The sequence below is a fragment of the Diadema antillarum genome, unplaced genomic scaffold (genome assembly GCF_040938485.1).
Source record: "Diadema antillarum isolate AM-2024a unplaced genomic scaffold, OU_Dant_1.0 scf00000081, whole genome shotgun sequence".
NCBI lineage: Eukaryota > Metazoa > Echinodermata > Echinoidea > Diadematoida > Diadematidae > Diadema > Diadema antillarum.
Genome location: NW_027270970.1, coordinates 2,163,732 through 2,188,752, shown reverse-complemented (window position 1 = coordinate 2,188,752; position 25,021 = coordinate 2,163,732). Strand labels below are relative to the sequence as shown.

Below are 25,021 nucleotides of genomic sequence, written 5' to 3'. Positions count from 1 at the left end.
GCAGGAACAATGGCAGAAAAACACTTCTTCAGAAGAGATGTTGGGATAGGATCTAATTTGCAAGATTTCGCAGGTGACCCTGACAAGATCCTTCGGACTTCATCTTCATTGGTAGCAGTATACGGCTACGTAACCGTGAAATTGGTTATACACTGTCTAGCAAAACAAACGGTAACGGATGTATACTACTGTTAAAATTTCGAATGCCGTTGTAGAAATAAAACAGAAAGAATGGTTAAGATTCTTTATCCATGTGTCTGAATATAAAAAGATTAACCAGATATAAGATGTTTTTTTTTATTGCCTTTGTCTATACATGCAGGTCAGACTGTCTGCTAACACCAGTCCTGTCTAACTACATGTACTCTCTCTACCCCATGTCAATGTCTGGATATGGAGTGTTGTGTTACATTACAGCTAATACAGGACACACGACAAGGCAATTGAGACGCATTCACATCAAAAGCTCAATAAAATCTATACAAATCATTTGAAGAATTCACAGATGTTTTAACCAGAGGACATTTCCGAACTTTTAGGATTAGGATTTAACGGTATTACATATCCTACGTGATATATAAAAGTCTTCAATTATTGTTTCAAGAAAGCAAAAACAAATTACTAAAAACTCTAATTGAAATATCCTTAGAAATCGTTAACTTTGAGGATATCAGGCTAATGCTTATAATGTAAACTTTTTCTTATAGATCATGATGTTTCTTCCATCACACAAAATGAGTTTACCATCAGAGGTGAGGATGAGTCCTGATAACACAACATGCCAGAGTCTATTTCTTGTATCCAATCCCTCACAGAGTGGCAGGGACAATTCTCTTATTCCCGCCTCGCCGTTGTAAGACATACGATCAATGGAACATACATTGCTCTCTGCATAACATACAACATACGGGTCATCGGTCAAAGGATCGATAGCCACATTCCAGATTGTATCACTATGTTTTATCTCCATCTGGTCTCCCTGACGATCGATTACGAACAATGTGGTGTCATCTAAGGAATATGTGAATACGATCTTCCCGCATGTCATAACTCCACGCATCGTGATCATATTCTCATACTTGCATGTGATGACACTTTCGATCTTTCCACTTTTCGAATCGATGACGAAGATAGACGGACCAGCCACACAAGCAAGGAGCTTACCATTCACATCGACGGCAACTTCTACCCTGGCGTAGTCTGTCTGCCTGTCTCTTGGTATGTCCAGGTGTTTGAGGAGTTGCCACTGTCTGTCGTACAGTGAGATGCACTTGCTCAAGACTGGTCCCGAACAGCCTTCCCGCCACTTGCCACAGACTATCGTGTTGTCATCCAGTAGTGTACATGAAGCAATACATGTTCCACTGTCGTTCTGTGCCACTTTCTCCGTCTTTTTGGATCGGATATTTGTCACATATGTTTGGCCGTTGTCCAAAGACCTGTCTGACACAACCACCACCTCCTCGTTGATACATCCAGCTATCACTGGGAATTTTACATCCTCTGGAATTTCAATTGAGTCGCTGAGTTCCCACTTCCCGCCACACCAATCGACTCTTCCCTTGTAACCCTTGCTTTCCTCACTTTTCACAAATCGGACAGTTTTCACTTTGCTTGAGATGCCTTCAGGGTCCTCTTCCTCCTTCCTTTCACTAGCTGACCCAACGGCCTGGTTCAGTGACCTTACGAGATCTTTCCCTCCCTCGATCAGTCGTTTGTTACTGAGGAGCAGTGCGTCAATATCATCCAAAGCTTTTCTCATGGCGAGTTGACTCTCCCTAATTTGATGATGACAATGTTTGTGTTTTCTAGTATACTCATCACGTACATCTGTCAGTGAGATCAATATTTCTGCTTGTCTTTTGACTATTTTCTCTCTATTTGCCCTTGCTTTATTACGGCTCTGTAGCAATCGCTGTTCTTTTTTCTCATTAACTTTAGAAATTTCTTCTTCTGCTTCCTGTTTTATCACGTTTTCTTCTCGCCGCAAGTTGGCATTCTCGCTACGAATTATCTTTTCGAAGAACAATCCTATTTCTCTTTCCACTGACATCAAGTGATTGGTCGCATCAACTTCTTGTTGCTTGGCATGCTGCTCACGGTTTTCTAGTTCAGTCATCTTTTTTGTTGCCATGACAACCATGTCTCTCAGAATAGTCTTTCTCTCAGTGACAATGTCATCCAAGTCGTGTAGGACACATGGCGGTTGGTGACGGACGGTTTGACAGGACTGGCAGATTCCTAGATCATGCGAATCGCAATAGAATTTGATGGCTTCTTCGTGTTTTTGGCAAAACCAGTTTGTGTTGTCCTTTTCAGTCTTGATTGCAAAGTCTTTCTTTTCTACGCATTCATCACATAGCATTTGTTTTTCTTTTACATTGTACATCGCTCCAGATTTTTTTCCACAATCGATACTCTGACATTTCTTGTCCTCCTTGAAGTTTGCTGCCATGGTAACGTCGAAGTGATCCCAGTCGTCCGTAGATTCTAAAGGAAAACCGCAAAAAAAAAAGAAAAAAAAGGGAGAATCTTTTTAGAAACGATATGATTCGTATTTGTAGAGTATGATTATACACTCCAGGTTCACAAAGCAATCATGTGGTCAATTTGGGGCTTTGATTATGTATGATTTCATAGATTATTGTACATGTATGAAATACGAATCAATCAATCAATGATAGACGGTATATAGTATAAGAGTCATGGTCATGAAACACAGAATAACAACAAGAAACAGAAACAGAAACAGAAAGAAAGTCACCAGATGGTGTCAAAAGAAAAAGAGTTGAAAAGACTCACAGAATGAAGATGTTCAATTTTCAAACACCAGTTTTATCATTTGAAATTAACATATGTATGATTTTATCTCCTCTCAATGAGCTTACTCAAATCTGCATTAGGTATCTTTATTCGACAAGAAATTAGATTAAATTGAATACTACATCCTTCGCATCAAATTACTTACAATTTAAATAGATAATATTTGCGAATAATATCAAATCACATTTCATAGTACATGTTTTACTAGTCTGGTTTCCAGAGCCTTTGCCAACTAGTCTCTGCGGCGAGAAAAACACCTTAAACTTTACTAGTTTTCGACGTTGAGGGCGTCAATATCCTGAATCGAGAAATACTAGTAGTACCGGGCGGCGTTTTTTTTTTTTTAAGACGGCACAGATTGGGGCATGGCGCGTGTTAAACCTATGGGAAAAACGTTGGGTTAGGGTTTTTGGTTAGGGTTAGGGTTAGGGTTAGGGTTAGGGTTAGGGTTAGGGTTTGATGGATAGGGTTAGGATTAGGATTAGGGTTAGGTTTAGGGATAGGGTCCCCGATAGATTTTTAGGGTCCCCAATCTGCGCCGTCTAAAAAAAAAAAAAACACGCGTACGGGCAGAGGGCCTGGAAGCCAGATTAATGTTTTACTAGCTTTTGTGTGGAAAGTGTTGACTTTGAAACATGTGACACTTCAAATTCCAATCCTCAATTTTCTTGCCCGATTTTGATGAATGTGACAACCATTGGTTTGTTTCTATCTTTAGAGACTCTGTTTAAAGGAAACCAAAGCCCAAATATTTAATGTAGATTGAGTGAAAACAGCAACACTGCAGTAGAACATAGTGAAAATTTGAGGAAAAACGGTTCAAATTTATGAATTTTTTCAAATTTAGGTGACGTCATTGATGGGTAAAAAGACTCTTGAAATAAATTCATAACGTTATTTTGGATATCAATGTCGAAGAAAATATGAAGAGAATTCTACAAAACTTTAATTGTTCATAAAAACATACATGTACGTATCGTATAACGGTTAGGATAATATACTTTTCCTCGTGGGTTCCTATGCGGTCTGTCTAACAGCTGAAGAAGTAACACACTGTACATTGTAGTACACTCAAACTCAACTCGACAATGTTTGGTGACACGTTCAAGCACATTAAGTACATCATACACTTGCAAATACCACGTTTTCTAATTTTTACTTCTTGAGTACAATCTTTTAAACTCAGACGTATATGCTTCTACCATGTGGGTACTGTAACTACTGCTGTTGAATTATCATTTTGTACTGTTAGTCTCAGTGCTGTAGATAATATTTTGAATTTCCACAGCAACAGAAATAAAACCTGACACTCGAAACAGTATGAGACTCAGAGCGGAACACGCAGACCGACGGTCAGGATCTTTGCGTCAAGCAAGGAAAAGAGGAAAAAATAACAGCCAATGGTAGGACGTCCACGTGATGGGAAGTCACGAGGAATTTAAAGGGACCAATCGATCGATATCAAACTTAAGAGTAAGCTTCACCAAACAAAACAACGAGTATTCGGGAATTCGAACATTACATTTCTACCGCTGTCATTTCTCATTAATTGCAAATACACCTGCTTGCATCTACCCCCCCCCCCCCCCACCTTAGTGCAGCACTCTCTATTCAACCCTCTCTGATATTCCCCACCCTATGGGACAGCAACAATGCGCGCATGGCTACATCACTATTGGTTAGTCAAATACCTGAAAAAACAACCAAACTGGACAAATGCTTTAGATCAACGTACATTGCTCTATTATCATGTTAATAAAATGTGTTTCCTGTTTGTTTTAGCCCGGTCTTTATTTGCAGAAAGTCAGAAACTAGTGTATAATAATATAGCTTGACAGAGCTTGGTGTATTTGACATTGTAAGAAGCTGTAACCACAGACATCGTACACAGTTTACTCCGCATGTATTAGGGTGAGCTTGAAATCACTGCCTGAAGACACAGTATCACACAGGTGACGTGCAACAAGACTAATGGATTGATAGAGCCAGTTACACGGATCTTAAAGGACGTATCAAGGGTAATGCTTTGAAATGTGAAGTAAGGTAAATAAATTAAGGCTACATGTGGTATTACCAAGTCTTAAGAATCTCTCCAATTAACGACCTCTGTTCATCCGGTGTACATCATTAGTGTCAATGGAGGCAAGCTCAAAGTCGATGAATGCAGGGCACGTCAAACACCTTACGATGAGTGAGAGCAGCAAACATCGGCAAACCATGTTGATGCATGTCTCCACATCACCGTGATTAGTCGAAAAGAGATCATCTTTCTGATAATAATGCTCAGCAGTTTGATGTTAGGAGAACGATGTTTGACTGTCGCACACATTCAGACCAAATGCCAACAGGAAGGAGAGGTCAGTTTAATGCGGATGTGATTAGGTACAAAGTCCAGGCAACACGCCTTTATTGTGTGTAAGACTTATGAGTAGAGCAATGCCAAGTTTGTCATGGACGTTTTCAACACTTGATAGCTCATCTTGAAGTGAACCACATAAAACAGACACAGTAGGCACATACTGACACATACTCAACGTATTTTTTTCACCATTGTTTTTTACATTATTTTTCACCATATCAACAAAGTCTAACATACAACTCCCAAGCTTTCCATTTATTCAAACAGGAGAGACAAGCACAACCAACATCCATTCAAGCACAAAGCGCAGTTTCCATAGAGATAAAGAAAATAAAGAAATGTTGATAATAGCACAATTATTATTTATACAATAACCAGTATTTACACTTACATTAAAACAGCGTTACAAGAAAGACTCAAATGTCTTACAAAATAGAAAGTGAAATAAACATATCTATTGGACTCGGGTCATGCGTTTCTCTCACCTATAAAATCCTATAAGCTGTTTATACTCTTCCATTTCAGGGGCGCGGATCCACAGGAATTCCGGTAATGGGAGGCGCCTTCACAAATTAAGGGGGGGGGGGGGCTTTCTTTTTATTTCTGTCGTTTTAACAAAAACACAAAGGAGGCGTGCGCCCGGTAGGCCCCCTCTGGATCCGCCACTGCATTTTCTTCTTTTTTCTTCCTCTCTCATTCTCTCCCCCCCCCCCCCCTCTGTCTATCGCCCTCTGCTTCTCTCCCGCTTTGATCTTGATCTCTCTCCTTCCTCTTTTTTTCTCCCACTCTTTCTTAAAATTCTTTTCGTTTTTCCTGTTTTCTTCTTGTTGGTTCTTTGTTTCTGATTATGAATATATAGCCTATGTATGTGAGAGTGTGTGATGTAAGATGATATCCTGTTTTACCTCCTTCATTAAGTTTGGTGCAGAACGTAGCAAACGTCAAACCGTCACGTGCATCAACAAATGAAAGGATGATTCACGTCTGTTCTCCAGGAAATAGCATACATTATATATATCATTATTGTATTATTCATTTCCTTTTTTCCTTTTTATATCTTTTCTCCAAAAAAAAAAAACACCCCAGCAAATAAAGAAGGCGCACGCCCGGTGCACCTTCTCTGGATCAGCCACTGATCAAGACAAATAATCGCTTTATCCCTTGTTATCATATATATATATATATATATATATATATACATATAAATATATATATGTTTGTTTGTGTGTGTGTGTGTGTGTGTGTGTGTATTTACATATACGACACACGTATATCTTACGTGCAAGGGGAAATATTTTACATACATATGAACTGACTAGTATTCACACTTCTGAAGGCCTATAAACAAAAGCATATCGATTTCTTCTTGAAACTCATGCGAAAATGGCCGCATACAGCTTTTCGAGGTTTTGTTGTTGTTGTTGTTGTTTTGTTTTTAACCTTGGGCAAAGGCAAGCATAATTATTATTATGATTCAACACGCAGTGAGTAGGATTTGAAGAGTGATGGGAGGGTTATTATTTTATCCGCCCATCCACATGAAGGAACTTCTTTCCAAGAAATGATCATAGTATACAAAGTTGGTGTAGGGCAACTAAGTCTTGTCAGTCAGTTACAATAAAACAATTCGAAGGAAGAATTTCATCAATTTGATTGATTACACAGTACCTGTTACATGGTATGAAAATTAGAAGTAGAATTGATTGTCGGGTAAAAGCTCCGTGGTATAGTGGACAGGGTGGATAAGATGTCTGTCCGCGGTGGTCATGAAGACATGTGGGTTCGAATCCTGCTCCAGTACATAAATGCCCATGATTTCTATTGTCATGGCTAATACTAAAATACTGATCAATACAGTGCTTATTTACGTCAATGCAGGGCAACGTGTCGATCAGTTGCAATCACATATCTCAACGGAAGTATCTCATCAATTTAAATTCATTGGATTTTCATATCGGATACATATGAAATCTATCATGTCTACAAAATACATCATTAAACATCTTATGCAACTATTTTTCTTCTGAAAATTAAACATAAATTGTCCTATTTAATGTAAATCTAACTCTTTAACCTTTAGAATTTTACTATTTAAAAGCAATTCGTCACTGTGGCCACATGAACCTTGTAGGTGATATAATAATTCGCAAAAATCTTGGCTTGATCCGGTTTCACTTGCAACAATTCAGTTTGTTACCTTACTTACTTCTCTATCGCTAGCGCTGTAATTCACTTTACAGAGCAATACGAACATCGACTCCACTGCCATTAGGGCTCTGTACTAACCGAACTGCTATCAGGTTTCCGATTGCGTTCACATTTCATTTACAGACCACATCTTCACACCATTACAGGCGCTTTCATAATTATATCATCATACATCATTGTGTTCGTGCGTTATGCGTCATTCGGTTAACCTTCTCTCAGTCGCGTCATCCACAAAGTCACAGATCAAGTGTCAAAATTCCTCACTTCCAGTACGCTAACCGTGTCTGTGTGTGGAGGTACGCTCGTGGATGCTGGATTTCAAAGCTGAGATGGAACGCACTCTCCCTGTTCCAACTCAAAAGTGTCGCGAGGAACACGCTTTCAGTGGTCACTGGCGTCCATAGGCTCTCCTAGCGAGGGGCGGGTTGTCGCTCTGCTGTGAATTCGTCTGCCTCGGAGTAAACTCGACCTCGGCGCCATCTACAAATATCATTTGAATACAGCATATACCAATAGACTACCTTCTAGTTAAAAAGAAAAAAAAAATGTTGCTTAGGCGTGACCAACTTAAAATCATGACATCAGATTGAAAAGTTGGGACCTGCGTTATTGTCCCGGTTTACGTAAATTTATATGTTTACACAATGAAATGCTGCAGTAAACGTAAATACAACAACGCATACATCTATTCATCGAAATTTACCGCTTCTTTATCAAAAGCTGTACGCAACCACAATATGCGTTATCACTTGTTTACTGAAACTCTCCATAGAGAGCCGGAATGACCTCATTACAGTTCACATTAATTCGTATCTTCAAACGGAACGACAAATTTGGAGAACCACAACTTAACCTACCGATGACCGGTGTAAAATTATCTCAAATGTCACTTCGTCCTGTCTGCTGCACAAAATTTCCCGAGGTGCGGCTCCTGGCCGTCAACGAATGTGCCTTAAGTTAACCCCACAAAGCCCAAGGGTGGGGGCACATTGTGCCCCCCTACCAGATTTTCATTTGCCACTCCTTCGCCCTTTATCCAATTTCAACCAAATTTGGTGACTTTTCCTAAAATGTTATTGCTAAAATCTTATTGCGAACATCTTGATATATAATTTAGCTATATTTGATATTACTGGTTGCCATGGCAACCATAAACTGACAACCATGTCAGTCAGATTTTGCCCATTTTTCTGTTCCAATTTAAATTCACAATATTATAGTGTATAAAATGGGTGTTTCTTGCCTGAAATTTGCTGAAGAAGCAAATGTGAATTAATTATGGCCATAAATGTTTTTCCTATTATTTCCTTTGTAATTATGTGACAAAGACATAAAACAATAGATATAAAAGAGATAATTGAAAACAACAGTATTTCCCAAAGATTGCCCTTCTATTTTGTGTTATTTTGATTCCTTCACCCAAATTATGCCTTTGATATCATTTGTTTATCATATTATCAATCGGCAAACTTAAGATTCCAATATTATGGAAATATGAAATGTGATAACTATACACATACCTATCCCAAACAATGCATCACAAGTCTCATGATGTATTTCGTTATGTTGTTATGAATAGCGCCCCTTGTGGTGACCTTGAGAAATTTCAACCATATGAAAAGATGAGATTCAACTTGTACATCATTTGTGGCAAATATAAAAATGAGTAATATTTGATAAGACATATTTCATTTCATTTCATTTCAATCTATTTTCATATTTCTCACATATATCACAATATAAAGTAAATTGATACGAAATCTATACAGAACATAATTCAAAATAGAACTTCACCGGAATGTTCAAAAGTTTGTCTTGGTATACACAAGGTCTGTATACATGCGAGTTAAACTGAGATCATAATGCGAAAAATATGATGGGGCCTGCGTAAAAGCAAGCTTGTATAGCCGCAGGTCCCGTGGTAAAATCAGATTAGGGGAAGCATAAGTACATATATTTTTAGACCATACTATAATTGGGGGATCCGATTAAAACGAACAAGATCAAATCAAATGTTGCTATATAAATACAGAATAAAACACTGAAAGGTAACATGTTGCAACTATAACCTACTACAAGTAAGGACATTGAGAGAACAACGACTGAGATTGTAAGGATTTAAGTGGGTGTGGAGGTATAGATGATGACGTAACAGTTTGGCATAAATACATAAATGGAAGGTGGGCTAAAAGAATTTTGTCGTGAATATAAAATATACACACAAGGACAATGGAGCTCAGGTGTCAAATTCCAGCGGGGTCCCAAACCATGCAGGCCGTGTGACCATGGTAACAGACAGCTGCCACGCGCAAGAATTCCAACAATCGAGTGTAACAATAAAAACTTAGAGAGCGCAACAGGCAGACTGATCGAAGAATAATAATGTACATGGTTAGGATCCCGTCGGACTACTACTAGAAGATAAATAAGATAGACAAGGGAGGAAATACTGAGCAACAAGTACTATACAATATGCATGCCGTAGCTGCTCAAAAGATATTGTTTTAATTTTCGTTTGAATGAGGTTAAAGTGGTGCAACTTGTAAGTTCCGTAGGGAGTTCATTCCTGTACTTAGGTCCAGTGAACACGATAGTTTTTTTCGCAAAAATTATATATACTGTAAATATATATACTGCAAACATATATACTGTAAATAAAGAAATTTTACTGAGAAATCAATTTTTAGCATATTTCAAATGTATTTCGTTATATTTTGGTAATACAGCGCCCTCTATGGGTGACCTTAAAACATCAAACGTGCGGTCATGTCGAGTATGAGTTGTTCTACCCTTGTGCCCAATATGACGATGATACATTAAACAATAACAAAGTTATATGGGGGCGGGGGCACAATGTGCCTCCGCCCCTTAGACCTGGGAAGGGTCAAAATTGCTTGGGCTTTATAGGGTTAAAACATCATCTCAAATGGCGTCTGGGTTTGGTGGTTGTCTTTCCTGCCACCGAGCTAGCACATGTGTGCTCTCGACGAGGTCTCGATGATATCTGTCACGAGAGAACTGAAACTCTACAATATATCACACACTCTGCGAAGACACTCCTTTCTGAGGCATTTGAGGCATTAAAAACAAAGAACACTTGGAACAACATCTACAGGGTAATCCCGGACTGGAATTTTTTTTTTCTGTGTCTCCCTACTCATAGCTAATTATAAACATACAAAATAGTTAAAGTCTCAGTCATCGATGGCACAGTACACATAGCATTGTCATCTGGTTTACACCTTGTCTTTCTTTCACTTTCTCTCTCGCTGTCTCACTCTTTTTGTTTCTTTCTAACTATCTGTCTCCTTCTTTGTGCACATAAACATGATGCATTGTCTAAATGAATGACCGATATAACAGCATTAACGTAGCATACATGAATGGGATATGAAATGCATTTCCAATGTGACAGTAACAAATACAATTTTGCAATCAAATATCGGTGAGTATTTCATGCCAATCAAGTATTGTATACCTTAGTACAGATATATGGGAAATATAGGCTGTAACAATGGGTGGGGAGAAATACTTCAACTTCATTTTTACCATGAACCACTGGCGTAGCCAGGGGGGGGGGGGGGGGGGGCGATGGGGGCGGTCGCCCCCCCCCCTAAGATTTGGACCGGGGATTTGGGAGGCGGAAAAAAAAATGCGTGTATACTGTATGCATGCACATACATTTCACTCAAAGTGTGCACCAGATCGTTGAATTTCAATTCAAAATATGCAAAATCTCTCGTGCTTGGGAGGGGGTATCCCCCTCCCAAACCCTCCCCCTCTGTGCCTCTTTCCCTAGCTAAGTACACTTTTTAGATTTACAAAAAATTCTGAATAATTCTGAGTGCACAAGACTTATCACTTATATTCCGAAAACTGAAGGTTCCCTCATGTATAAGGGGAATTTCCCCTTTTAATCGACCCTTTCCTCCCTCAGCCCCCCCCCCCAATCAGGTGTTTTCTTCTTCTTTTTTTTTTGTGATTTCCCAGATGTTGATTCCATCAAATATGCGTATACGAGATATCTCAATTTCAACCTTAAAAAGATAAAAGCTCCATGGGAAGGGAAGGGTGGAGTTAACACTCGCCCACGCCTTCTCCTGTGGCTATACCCAGATCGCTTTATTTCAATTCTAAAAACGCAAAAGCTCCGCGAGCGGGAAGAGGAATCCCCCTTCCCCTAAGCTCTACCTCACTAGACTTTATACATACGCACAAATGGTGCACATTCGGAATAAGAGCTAAATTCCGTGATTTTAACACTTCGATGAAAAAGTATCGTACCAAAAATTTGCACCAGATCGCTGAATTTCAGGTCTGAAAACGCAAAATCACCTTCGTGTGGGAGGGGATATGCCCCTATCTACACCCTCGTGTGCATGCTTTTTCTGTTTGATTGCTGAACAGACAGCGTTCATGATATTCAGTGTAAGAATTAGTACAAGAAGACTAGTGTATTCATATTATACCATTTTATAGGCAAATTGTTCAATAATAATCTACACTAAAATATACTGCAACCTTAAACAAGTAGGACTGTTTCAACTCGTTAAAACACGCAAAAACATGCATCAAATTGCACCATTTGCAACATCAAAATGCAAAAAGTTCTCACCGTGGGAGGGGGGACACCCCCTCCCACACCCTCCCCTACCCCCTCGCTCGCTCCGCTCGCTCGGGTTTAGTCGCGTTCATGATATTCAGTGAAAAGAATTGATACAAGAAGTGTATCTAAATTATACCATTTTATAGGCAAATTGTTCAATAATAATCTACACTAAAATATACTGCAACCTTAAACAAGTGGGACTGTTTCAACTCGTTAAAACACGCAAAAACATGCATCAAATTGCACCATTTGCAACATCAAAATGCAAAAAGTTCTCACCGTGGGAGGGGGGACACCCCCCTCCCACACCCTCCCCTACCCCCTAGCTCGGGTTCAGTCGTGTTCATGATATTCAATGAAAAGAATTGATACAAGAAGTGTATTTGAATTATACCAATTTATAGGCAAATTGTTCAATAATAATCTACACTAAAATATACTGCTACCTTAAACAAGTGGGACTGTTTCACGTCGATAAAACGCGCAAAAACATGCATCAAATTGCACCATTTGCAACATCAAAATGCAAAAAGTTCTCACCGTGGGAGGGGGGACACCCCCTCCCACACCCTCCCCTACCCCCTCGCTCGCTCCGCTCGCTCGGGTTTAGTCGCGTTCATGATATTCAGTGAAAAGAATTGATACAAGAAGTGTATCTAAATTATACCATTTTATAGGCAAATTGTTCAATAATAATCTACACTAAAATATACTGCAACCTTAAACAAGTGGGACTGTTTCAACTCGTTAAAACACGCAAAAACATGCATCAAATTGCACCATTTGCAACATCAAAATGCAAAAAGTTCTCACCGTGGGAGGGGGGACACCCCCCTCCCACACCCTCCCCTACCCCCTAGCTCGGGTTCAGTCGTGTTCATGATATTCAATGAAAAGAATTGATACAAGAAGTGTATTTGAATTATACCAATTTATAGGCAAATTGTTCAATAATAATCTACACTAAAATATACTGCTACCTTAAACAAGTGGGACTGTTTCACGTCGATAAAACGCGCAAAAACATGCATCAAATTGCACCATTTGCAACATCAAAATGCAAAAAGTTCTCACCGTGGGAGGGGGGACACCCCCCTCCCACACCCTCCCCTACCCCCTCGCTCGCTCCGCTCGCTCGGGTTTAGTCGCGTTCATGATATTCAGTGAAAAGAATTGATACAAGAAGTGTATCTAAATTATACCATTTTATAGGCAAATTGTTCAATAATAATCTACACTAAAATATACTGCAACCTTAAACAAGTGGGACTGTTTCAACTCGTTAAAACACGCAAAAACATGCATCAAATTGCACCACTTGCAACATCAAAATGCAAAAAGTTCTCACCGTGGGAGGGGGGACACCCCCCTCCCACACCCTCCCCTACCCCCTCGCTCGGGTTCAGTCGTGTTCATGATATTCAATGAAAAGAATTGATACAAGAAGTGTATTTGAATTATACCATTTTATAGGCAAATTGTTCAATAATAATCTACACTAAAATATACTGCAACCTTAAACAAGTGGGACTGTTTCACGTCGATAAAACGCGCAAAAACATGCATCAAATTGCACCATTTGCAACATCAAAATGCAAAAAGTTCCTACCGTGGGAGGGGGGACACCCCCCTCCCACACCCTCCCCTCCCCCCTCGCTCGCTCCGCTCGCTCGGGTTCAGTCGTGTTCATGATATTCAATGAAAAGAATTGATACAAGAAGTGTATTTGAATTATACCATTTTATAGGCAAATTGTTCAATAATAATCTACATCAAAATAAACTGCTACCATAAACAAGTGGGACTGTTTCACGTCGATAAAACGCGCAAAATCATGCATCAAACTGCACCATTTGCAACATCAAAATGCAAAAAGTTCTTACTGTGGGAGGGGGGGGGGACACCCCCCTCCCACACCCTCCCCTACCCCCTCGCTCGCTCCGCTCGCTCGGGTTCAGTCGCGTTCATGATATTCAGTAAAAAGAATTAATATAAGAAGTGAATCTAAAATATATACCATTTTATAGGCAAATTGTTCAATAATAATCTACATCAAAATGAACTGCCACCATAAACAAGTGGGACTGTTTCACGTCGATAAAACGCGCAAAAACATACATCAAATTGCAACATTTACAACATCCAAATGAAAAAAGTTCTTACCGTGGGAGGGGGGACACCCCCCTCCCACACCCTCCCCCCCCCTCGCTCGCTCCGCTCGCTCGGGCTCGGTCGCTTCGCTCCCTCGCAGACTAACCGCCCCCCCTAAGATGAAATCCTGGCTACGCCGTTGCCATGAACAAGAATTTCTAATGATGATGATTATCCGCAAAGTAATAAAACTTTAGTGATGATAACATAATGAAAAAGTAACAGATTAAGATGCACAAAATACCGCGTCCGACAAACAAGTGTGAGTAAATCTTGTGAGACGGGATAAGAGGAGACTCTGTGACGTCATCCTAAAAAGTGCAGGACTTCCTATGATGTCTCTTCAGTAACTTTCATTCGTTTTGTTAACCCTTTCACTGCCAATGAGTCAACTGTGCACAAATTTTGCACACCAACCTATGAACAGGTAAGTAATGTGGGATGCAGCGAGTTAAAGGGATCGTATAGTTTTGGTTGAGACCTAATTTCAGGTTTCTAACATTTTTTTTTTTTTTTTTTGGGGGGGGGGGGAGAGATAATGAACTATGAAAGAGCATGTAATTCCATAAGGAATTCAACGTTTATTTGATGAAAATTGGTTTCGAAATGTCTGAGATATCTTAAACAGAGCGATTCGAGTGTGGGACCCACCTTTTATTACGATTTCTTTGTTTTACTTTGTTTTTGGATGTTTCAGTCATTGCAAACCTGATTTCCATCAAATAAACTTTGAATTCCTCTTAAAATTGTATGCTCTGTGCTATTTCATAAGTGGTTTCTTGGTATCTCGCAAAAAGTTAAAAAGCCCAATTCTCATCTTCACCAATACTGTACCATCCCGTTAAAATGAGCGAATAGAAAGATTGGTTTGTAGAAGACGGATCATGGTGCTTTTCTCAATTTCATTCGGAGCCAGCATTGTGACCATACTTTGAATATCAGAGAGAAATTCCAGACCCGTTTGTTTGAAAGTTTGCCTTGAAAAGAAAGAGTAACATTTATTAAGCACAATAGTTAAATTTTGATTCAAATCGGAGTAAGATGAGAAAAGTCATTACATTTCGAAGTTCTGCAAATTTTCACTAACCAGTAATTGAACAGCTCATATGAATACGCAAATAATGTGCTTTGATGATGTCATCGCCTCATGGTTTTTTTTTTTTTGTTCAAACGCAATTACGTCCCAGTCTGAAATCCTAATATATCTGTGTGATCATTATTTGAAGTTTTCAGCCAGGAGTGAAAATAATTTTTTATACTTTCAGAGCAGAAAAAAAATTGATTCTCGTTAGGGTTTTAAACACCATCAAATTGTGAGAAGCTGACACCACCATTTCATTTATTTGCGTATTAAAGTCAACTGATCTACAACCGTTCGCAATAATATTTGGCAAATTGTCAAGACCCGAGTCTTGACTGAGCAATGTTGTGTGTAAGCATACCATCCCCTCTAGAAAGAGGCAAAACACTCTGTCCCTCGGATAGGACATAAAATGGAGGTCCCGTGTATGAGAGAGTAACAACTCATGCACGTAAAAGATCCCGCTTCATTCATTCATCGCAAAGAGCAGGGTGTTCAACCCGGTGAAGTGGTCCCACCTCACATCCAAAGGGCTTTTTACACTTGTAAAATTTTGCTTAGCCCCGGACCAACGGTGGGGCTAAGGGGGGGCCTTAGCCCCACCGTTGGTACGGGACTATCCTTAGCCCACTTTCTGTTTACACTCGTTTTTGCCAAAGTGGGCTAGCCCCACCGATAGTACGGTACTATCTGGCCCTGCAAAATAGCAGGGGTTAGCACCGCAATTGCGGTGCTAGCACCGCAATTGCGGTGCCAAGCAAGTGAGTGTAAACAGAACGAAAAAATAATCCTGGGCTAAGCGACGGAGACGAAGTCCGACCCTCACTGACCAATCAGAAACGAGGTAATCGAGTGCTGCCGGTGCGTGCGTGTACGTGTACAGTACACAGCGTAATTATGAATATTCATGTGGTTTGGAAAGTCCGGGGCTAAGAAATACGAGTGTAAAAAGGTCAGTTTTCTCCTTAGCCCCGGACAAGAGATAGTACGGGACTAATTGGCGAGTGTAAAAAGCTGAAAAAATTGGTACGGGACTAACGATAGTCCTGGGTCAGAGAAAGTCCGGGGTTAAGAAACACAAGTGTAAAAAGCCCTCAACTGGACCCCATGGAAGACCAGCTTAACGTACAAATGTAGCTGAATATGGGCTATCCAGCCATCTTCTCAGATGGAAATGAACAAACAAACAAACAAATTAGGGAAAAAAATAGCTAACCTTCACAATTTCGTGACTTCTCCAATTTTCATCCGATTTTGATCAAATTTTCACTGCTGTGCTTATGAAATATCACTCTTTTTTTCAGGTGACTTTTAATTGTTTCAAAATTGGTTCAAGCTGGTAGGACTGGTTTTGCCCTTTGACAGGTTTGATCTCAACACAATACCGTCCAATCTCCTCGAGGTGAGAACAATAATGTCATGGTTAGTTCTGGTGGGAAACCCCATCCGCACGAGCAGGTGAGTCGATCGGACCTTGAAGTATCACGACGTGAAACGGAAAATAATAGACTTAGATGGAATGGAGTATTCACGTGATAATTTGATCAACACAAGATGACTGTTTTGTGACCTGAATACACAAACGCCTAAACAAAAAAAGACATCTGGTGACAAAAGGGATATGCTTAGATAAAGCCTAGATAAGCTTAATTTACTTTAAACCACAGTCCCGGAAAAAAATTTCTTTAAAAATAGAGAGTCAAAAGTTTCGGAGGTGGGGAATATGACGTATTTCATAATACGGTTACTAGCATGTCTAGTAATCGTGAAACTGGTTGTACACTGTCTAGCAATACAAACGGTAACAGTAATTGTATACTATCGTGAGAATTTCGAATGCCATTGGAGAAATGCATCAGAAAGAACGGGTTAATATTCTTTTATTCTTGCTGTCCCGAAATCTGAAAAGATAGAATGACCCAAATCTGAGATATTTTTTGTCTTGCCCTTGTCTTTACATGCAGGTCAGACTGTTCACTGACACCTGTCTTATAGGGACTTGATCTCTACCTCCGTGTCAGTATATGGGGATATGAAGTGTTGGGACACATAACAGGATTACAACGTATTTGGGCCCATGATTCATAAAAGAAGCTAAATGAATCTATATAAATCAACTGAAGAATTTACTTATATGCTTAAAGGCATTATTTACCATTTGCAGATGAAAATGAAACCCATCAGCTTTAGTGCTTCGAGATAGCTCTAAAATGTGAGTTAGGGATAGAACAACCAATGTAAAAATGTTCATCAGCATAATCAATGTTAAATATTCTTAAAATACAAAATGTGAACAAAGGGTATAATTAAATTCTTTCTGGAATGAATCATCTACGGTTAGGTTTATAGAGAAAAATAGTAATATCTCTTTATAATTAATTAGGCTTGATTGCGGTTTATACATATATATATATATATATATATATGTGTGTGTGTGTGTGTGTGTTATACATATATATATGTTATATATATACACATAATAGTTATATATATATATGTGTGTGTGTGTGTGTGTGTGTTTTATATATATATATATATATATATATATATATATATATATAATTATGTTATATATATAGCGACAACTTTTGAGCAAAGAAAATGGGTTTTCATCGGGATTCGAACCCGAGACCTCCGGATTACTAGACCGGTGCTCTACCGACTGAGCTATTGAAAGCCCTAGATCGGTGTTCGTCCCAAACCCTTAATTCTCTTTGCTCGTGTGGTCAGAAAAGCAAAGAGAATTAAGGGTTTGGGACGAACACCGATCTAGGGCTTTCAATAGCTCAGTCGGTAGAGCACCGGTCTAGTAATCCGGAGGTCTCGGGTTCGAATCGTGATGAAAACCAATTTTCTTTGCTCAAAAGTTTTCGCTATTTATTATTACAATTGTTTCTGGTCAGTTTTTCCTTCCTTGTTTCAAAGTATGTTATATATATATATATATATATGTATATATATGTGTGTGTGTGTGTGTGTGTGTGTATGGTAGGATGTTTCGTGACGCAAGTGACCAACGCATACATTTATCATGTGATAATTCGAACATTTTTTAAATCACTTCTCCAAATAATAAACAGGACTTTTAATCGAAGGATCTACTACTGAACTTCTAGGAGAGTATTCACATATACTTCAGAATATTCACATATTTTGTGTGACCAATTACTTATTGGCCGAAAGAGCAAAAGCAAATAATACTCCCATTCCTCTTCTTGATTAAGTTTTTTTTCTCCATCCATTCAAAGATCTTCTGAATTTATAAACTTTGAAGATATCAGGCAAATGTTTATAAAGAAAACCTTTTCTTATTGATCATGATGTTTTTTCCATCACACCAAATGAGTTTGCCATCAGAGGTGATAATGAGCCTTGATAATGCAACATGGTCGACTCTTTCATCTGTTTCCAACCCCTCCCATAGTGGCAGGGACAATTCTCTTATTCCCGCCTTACCGTCGTAAGGCATACGATCAATGGAACATAAATTGCTCTCTGCATCGTAGCATACAACATACGAGTCATCGGTCAAAGGATCGATAGCCGCAGTTAAAATTGTATTACTATGTTTTATCTTCGTCTGATCACCATGACGATCCACTACCAAAAATGTGTCATCTAATGGCCCACGACAAGCTATGATCTTCCCGCACGTCATAATTCCACGCATCCTGATCCTATTCTCAGACTTACATGAGATCTCACTTTCAATCTTTCCACTTTTCGAATGGATAGCGTAGATATTAGACTGATCAGCCTCACAAGCAAGGATCATACCATTCACATCGACATCAACGTCTACAATGACATCGTCTGTTGACGTGTATGTTGGTATGCCCAGGTGCCTAAGGAGTTGCCACTGCCTGTCGTACAGTGAGATGCACTCACTCAAGACTGGTCCCGAACAGCCTCGCCGCCACTTGCCACAGACTATCGTGTTGTCATCCAGTAGTGTACATGAAACGATACGTGTTTCACTGTCGTTCTGGATCACTTTCTCCGTCTTTTTGGTTCGGACATCTGTCACATATGTTTGCAAGTTGTCAACAGACCTGTCTAAAAAAACCACCTCTTCCTCGTTGATACACCCAGCTATCATTGGGAGTTTTACATCCTCTGGAATTTCAATTGAGTCGCTGAGTTCCCACTTTCCGCCACACCAATCGACTCTCCCCTTGCAACCTTTGCCTTCCTCACTTTTCACAAATCGGACAGTTTTCACTTTGCTTGAGATGGCTTCAGGGTTCTCCTCCTCCTTTCTATCATCAGCTGACCCAACGGCCTGGTTCAGTGACCTTACGACGTCTTTCCCTCCCTCGATCAGTCGTTTGTTACTGAGGAGAAGGGTTTCAATGTCACTCAAAACTTTTCTCATTGCGAGTTGACTCTCCCTAATTTGATGGTTGCAATGTTTGAATTTTCTAGTATACTCATTACGTATGTCTGTAAGTGAGATCGATAGTTCCTCTTGTACTTTGGCTACTTTCTCTCTCTTTGCTTTTGCCTTACTACGGCTGTGTAGCAATCTCTCTTCTTTTTTCTCATTAATTTTAGAAATTTCTTTTTCTGCTTCCCGTTTTATCATGTCTTCCTCGTTTATCATTTCGTCCACTCTCAGTGAGCCTTCACTAGATATCCTTCTTTGACAAGAAATTAAATAATACAATACTTTTAAAGTGCATATTTTTCATATATTTTCATAAAAATCATGGTGTCATATACCGGTGTTTGGCTATCAAGTTTTTAGATTTAACGCATGAGTGAACATTTTCTTGTTTGTCTTTTAAGGCACAAAAGTAAAAATATGCAGAAATTGACATATCGAAATGAATTTGCAAATGACCTTCAAGATAACAATGAGAACAAAATAGACATTCTTTTTAATTAAGGGATTTAAGAATTCATGAGACAAATTCAAGGACGAAATATTATTTCAAAAAATCTTAACTTGGAAGGACATTTTACATTTCTACAATTTTTGTTACTTTTGCTTCCTCTCATTAGTCCTTTGAATATGGATTTTACAGAAGATTCTTCATTTTCCTTCATAATTTTTTCCTTTCTTTATCTTTTGAGGGTTGCAGAGGCATTATAGAGATCATAGGTTGATTTTTGCAAATTAATTTGTATTTCTTATTTGGCTGAATGTGTCATTTGTTACATTGTTATATGGAAGAGCATATTACGCCTGAATAACAACTTGTCCATGTTTCCAATTTTAATGTTGTGCCTTGAAAGAAAAAAAATGATGTGTTCCCTCATGCGTAAAGTTTTCCCTTTTATTGACCTAGTACTAGGCTGATAGCCAATTAAATTACATTTAACATGGTATATAAAAGATTAATATTAGCCGAATAATTTATGAGAAAATAAATTAACTTGAAAAAGTGTTTTCTTTCTTCTCGTTTTCAGAATTTATTAAATATATGCATATAATTATGTATATATATATATATATATACATATGATTATATATATATATATACATATAATTGTATATCTAATATATAATTACATATATATATATCCTTCGCATTACATTGTTTACAGGAGAAATAGGTTGTATAAACACTTGCCTATCAAATGAAATCATAATTCGCAATATTATCCGCTTCGAGTAGAAAGTGCCGACATTAATGAGAAGTTCACTTTTATAATAGATTGTGAATTGAGTGAATACTTATAGCAAATCAGTAGAACACATCAATGAAAGTTTAGGGAAAATTGGACAATCCGTTCAAAAGTTATGAAATTTGAAGTTTCTGCACAGTCACTGATGGATGACAAAACTACCCTTATTTATAGATCTGTAAGGAAAATGAAAGACAATTTCACAAAATTGCATTTTCTTTTTGAAAAAGTGAACATTTGCTCTACTTGTCACTGACGTATGTTAAGGGTAATATTATTTCCCCTGTCTTTTGAAAGAAGTAATTTAAGTACTTTCGTATTATACGAGAAAAGTGAAAATGAGTTTAATTTCGTTTATATTTATTATAACGTTCTACACATGTGATATCACAAGCTGTAGGTCTGACATTGTCATAAGTGCGAGGTACCATGGCTGTACGTTACATGTTTTGTATACCGGTGTGTACATAATGCGGGCTACGTGGAGTCATGTATGAACAGTACCTGTGTGTGTTGTGTGTGTGTGCGGGTGTGTGCACTATCATTACAGCATATACACACCACATTTTATCCAAAATAACATACAAAAAGACTAAAATAATAAGCATTCAACTAATAGTTATCATGTACATGCAGGTTTGGCAATTAGGCACACAACATGTAGATAGATATGATAAATAGATAGAATGATGTACAAAAATAGCCCACTCTGTGTAATATGCATGGATTAAAAAGATATCATGTACCACCGGTTCGGTGTAAAAATGGCAGGGGTAAAAATGGCAGGGGTAAAAATGGCAGAGGTAAAAATGGCAGAGGTAAAAATGGCAGGAGTAAAAATGGCAGGGGTAAAAATGGCAGGGGTAAAAATGGCAGAGGTAAAAATGGCAGAGGTAAAAATGGCAGAGGTAAAAATGGCAGAGGTAAAAATGGCAGGGGTAAAAATGGCAGGGGTAAAAATGGCAGGGGTAAAAATGGCAGGGGTAAAAATGGCAGGGGTAAAAATGGCAGGGGTAAAAATGACAGAGGTAAAAATGGCAGAGGTAAAAATGGCAGAGGTAAAAATGGCAGGGGTAAAAATGGCAGGGGTAAAAATGGCAGAGGTAAAAATGGCAGGGGCAAAAATGTCAGAGGTAAAAATGTCAGTGGTAAAAACCATGGGATCCATGGGTTAAATTACACCCGGGGGGGGGGGGGGAGGTTGAGCAGTCTGGCAATAACCCCTTCCCTGTGTCCAAATATTTTATCAGTTTTATATGTACAATCTTCTTCTGATCAAGTTTGGTCCATATTGGTTCCATGGTCATTGCACCCGTCCGGGGGGGGGGGGGGGGCGGTATTTTTTTTTTTGGGGGGGGGAGGGGGGGGGGGGGAGGGGGGGGGGCTTGGTGACGAACCCGCCCTTGCAGGCTGATGCGCATTTTTGCAATGAGGGTGGCCCCAGTAACTCTGAGGGGTCAAACCTTGTGAGCTATTTAATAAGTGGGGTTTATGACCAACACCTAGCTCCTATCCTAGTACACTGTGATCGGTAACATACTGTTCAGCACAGGTCCTCTGTGTAACCTTTCTGGGATTCCCCGCCTTGTCTGACAACAATCCGCGCATGGCTACTTCACTACAGTACTCTCCGCGTAATCGGGTTTCGCTTAAACGGGTACTCCGTTTAATTGCGTATAGTAATGTCAAAATCAGTTCCAATGCACATTAAAATTACCTGATAATCGGGTTGCCTCTCCGCATAAATGGGTATCGCATTCTCTACTTAGTTTGCAAAGACCAATCATTTGGGGAGTGATTAAACATGAAAACACATGTACTAGTACCAACTTGCCACACGTAGAGGAACATTACACAATGTAGCTGGCACTCATAGTTGCATAGACAGACAGGAGTTGAACACACTTGCGCTCCTCCCTTGCTCCGCAACAACATTCACAATATGAGAAGTTTGCTACGAAATCAGGCCACGCACACCATGCAGCTTCATTATTTTACTCTTCCCCAGTCACTTCTCGAAAAGTAATCCGACGTTCTACGTAACCAATGCACGCAAAGAGACGTGTTCATTTCGGAAAACGCCAAAGTTTCTGAAGATATATTTGTTCATAAGAGTGCAAATCATTGCTCGTGACTGAGCAAGTGTAAGGTACAATGTTCCATGCAAGCACGCGTGTTAAGCATACAGTGTAGGTGCTTGGTACAGTGTACAATGCATGTGCCATACACATTATGTATGTCAATTGTGAATAAGACGTGTTTTCTGTTAATCGGGTAGTCGGGGAAGAAACGCTCTGCTCGAGCCTATCCATGGCCGATTAGGCGGAGAGTACTGTATTGGGCAGCTAAATATCTGAAAAGACAGCCAAACTATATTGTTCTATTATTATGTTAGTCAGTCAATGATATATGTTTCTTATTTGTTTCAGCCTGGCCTTTGCAGAATTTCAGACACTAATATAGTGTAGAGCTTGCATGGCATTGCCAGAATTACATGTACATGCACGTGTGCGTGTTAAAAAACAACAGAAAAGAACCATGCATAGTGGCCAGCTTAGAACAGTGCACCTTGTACAGTACATGGAATGGATGTACATGTATGTACCAAGGAATACGTGCGCTCCATAGACATAGTACACGGGTTGCTCTGTCGTACATACGATTATTGTATACAATTAGTACTGCTGGTGAGCATATTGAATATTTATAACACAGTCATGTGACGTGAAACAAGGCTAAGGGTTTGATCGAGTCAGTGACATGGATATAAAATAATAATAATAATAATAATTGATATGATTTATATAGCGCCAAATCCACTCTGCAGAGTGCTCTAGGCGCGGAAGGAAGAGAAAGTGAAGGAGATAAAGGACATACAAATATCAAGTACATGTAATGAGTAGTGCTTTTAGACTGCTTTTAAAGGAGTCTGATGAAGAACAATTTTTTTACGGCTGAAGGTAAGTTATTCCATAAGGTGGGAGCAGCATGGCCAAAGGCACGTGTGCCCCATATTGTAGTAAATCTTGGAATTATCAGAGAACCGGAGTTGGATGAACGCTACAACCGACGATTAAAAAGGAACTAGATTCTGTTGTATTGAAATATTAAATAAGCTGAATGAAGTTAGACTATTGTGGGTAGAGTGTATTACCTAGTCTCAAAGACCACGCCTATTTACGTCCTTTGTCCGTCTGGTGTATTTATACCCTTATCAATGCTGGCAGACTCAGAGGCGATGAACGCTGCGCACAACCGATGATAAAACACCAAAACGAGTGAAAACAGCAAACAGCAGCAAACTATGTAGATGCATGTCCACACATCACTGGGATTAATCGAAAAGAGGCAATCCTTCTGAGAGTAATGTTCAACTTCAACAGTTTGATGTTAGGAGAACGATGTCCGTACACATTCAGACGTAACGACTTACAGGTTGCGGTTGCTGGACCGGGCAATTCAATGCGGATATGTGCAAATAAATTCAAGTCTATAGCATAGAGATGTATACTAATAATATACTAGAGCGCGGACTGCGTGTGGCGCGTACGCAGTGCTCGTGTGCCGAGATGAAGAGGCCGCGCGCCATCTTTGTCCGGGCAAAAACAAGCATCGGTCCGGGCAGCGCAGTAGTGGTGGACACGTGAACACGTATACAACAAGCGCTCAAACACGTATTGCCTTTCAGCAAAAAGATGAGGGGGTCGGAGATGAGAGAAGGAAACAACTCAAAAATTTAAGTTGCTAGCAATCTCTTATTATGAGTGGTAAAGAAAATGAAAATTAAAAAAAAAATTACTTTATTCTCAACGAGGTAATACTTTCAAGCCGACCAACACGACCATGGTCCATGCAATACAAAGGGTTCTCTTGGTCTCTAGACTGCCGGATGCCCCTTGTGATACAGTATACTGCGTCAATTTTTGTATTTTTTTTTTTTTTTTGCAGTTATATTTTTTTTTTTCTGTATGAGGGGACTGTATTCTATAGTCCTATCTGTGTATACGAGTGTTTCATTGTATTTCTATTTTTTTTTCTGGTGGTGGTGGAAATGAAATAAATCATTTTTATAAGTACGTGTAGGCATATTGGTTCCATGACATATTAATGTTCAAGCTCGAAATGCTAATGTTGAAGCTTACATAAACCCTAACCCAAA

At 39.2% G+C, this 25,021-nt stretch overlaps 1 protein-coding gene across 1 annotated transcript; it reads right to left on the bottom strand.

Annotated features, from left to right (window-relative positions):
• Nucleotides 1–203: 203 nt before the first annotated feature.
• Nucleotides 204–24,237, bottom strand: LOC139717705 (uncharacterized). The gene is made up of 2 exons (XM_071629207.1): nt 24,017–24,237; nt 204–2,490 (listed from the first exon to the last, which is right to left on the bottom strand). The coding sequence occupies exon 2, from the start codon at nt 2,453–2,455 to the stop codon at nt 683–685; it is 1,773 nt and encodes a 590-aa protein (XP_071485308.1). The 5' UTR covers nt 2,456–2,490; nt 24,017–24,237; the 3' UTR covers nt 204–682.
• Nucleotides 24,238–25,021: the final 784 nt, after the last annotated feature.

Coding starts and splice junctions, on each gene's coding strand:
- LOC139717705 (XM_071629207.1), bottom strand. CDS start 2,455: ATGGCAGCAAACTTCAAGGAGGACAAGAAATGTCAGAGTATCGATTGT.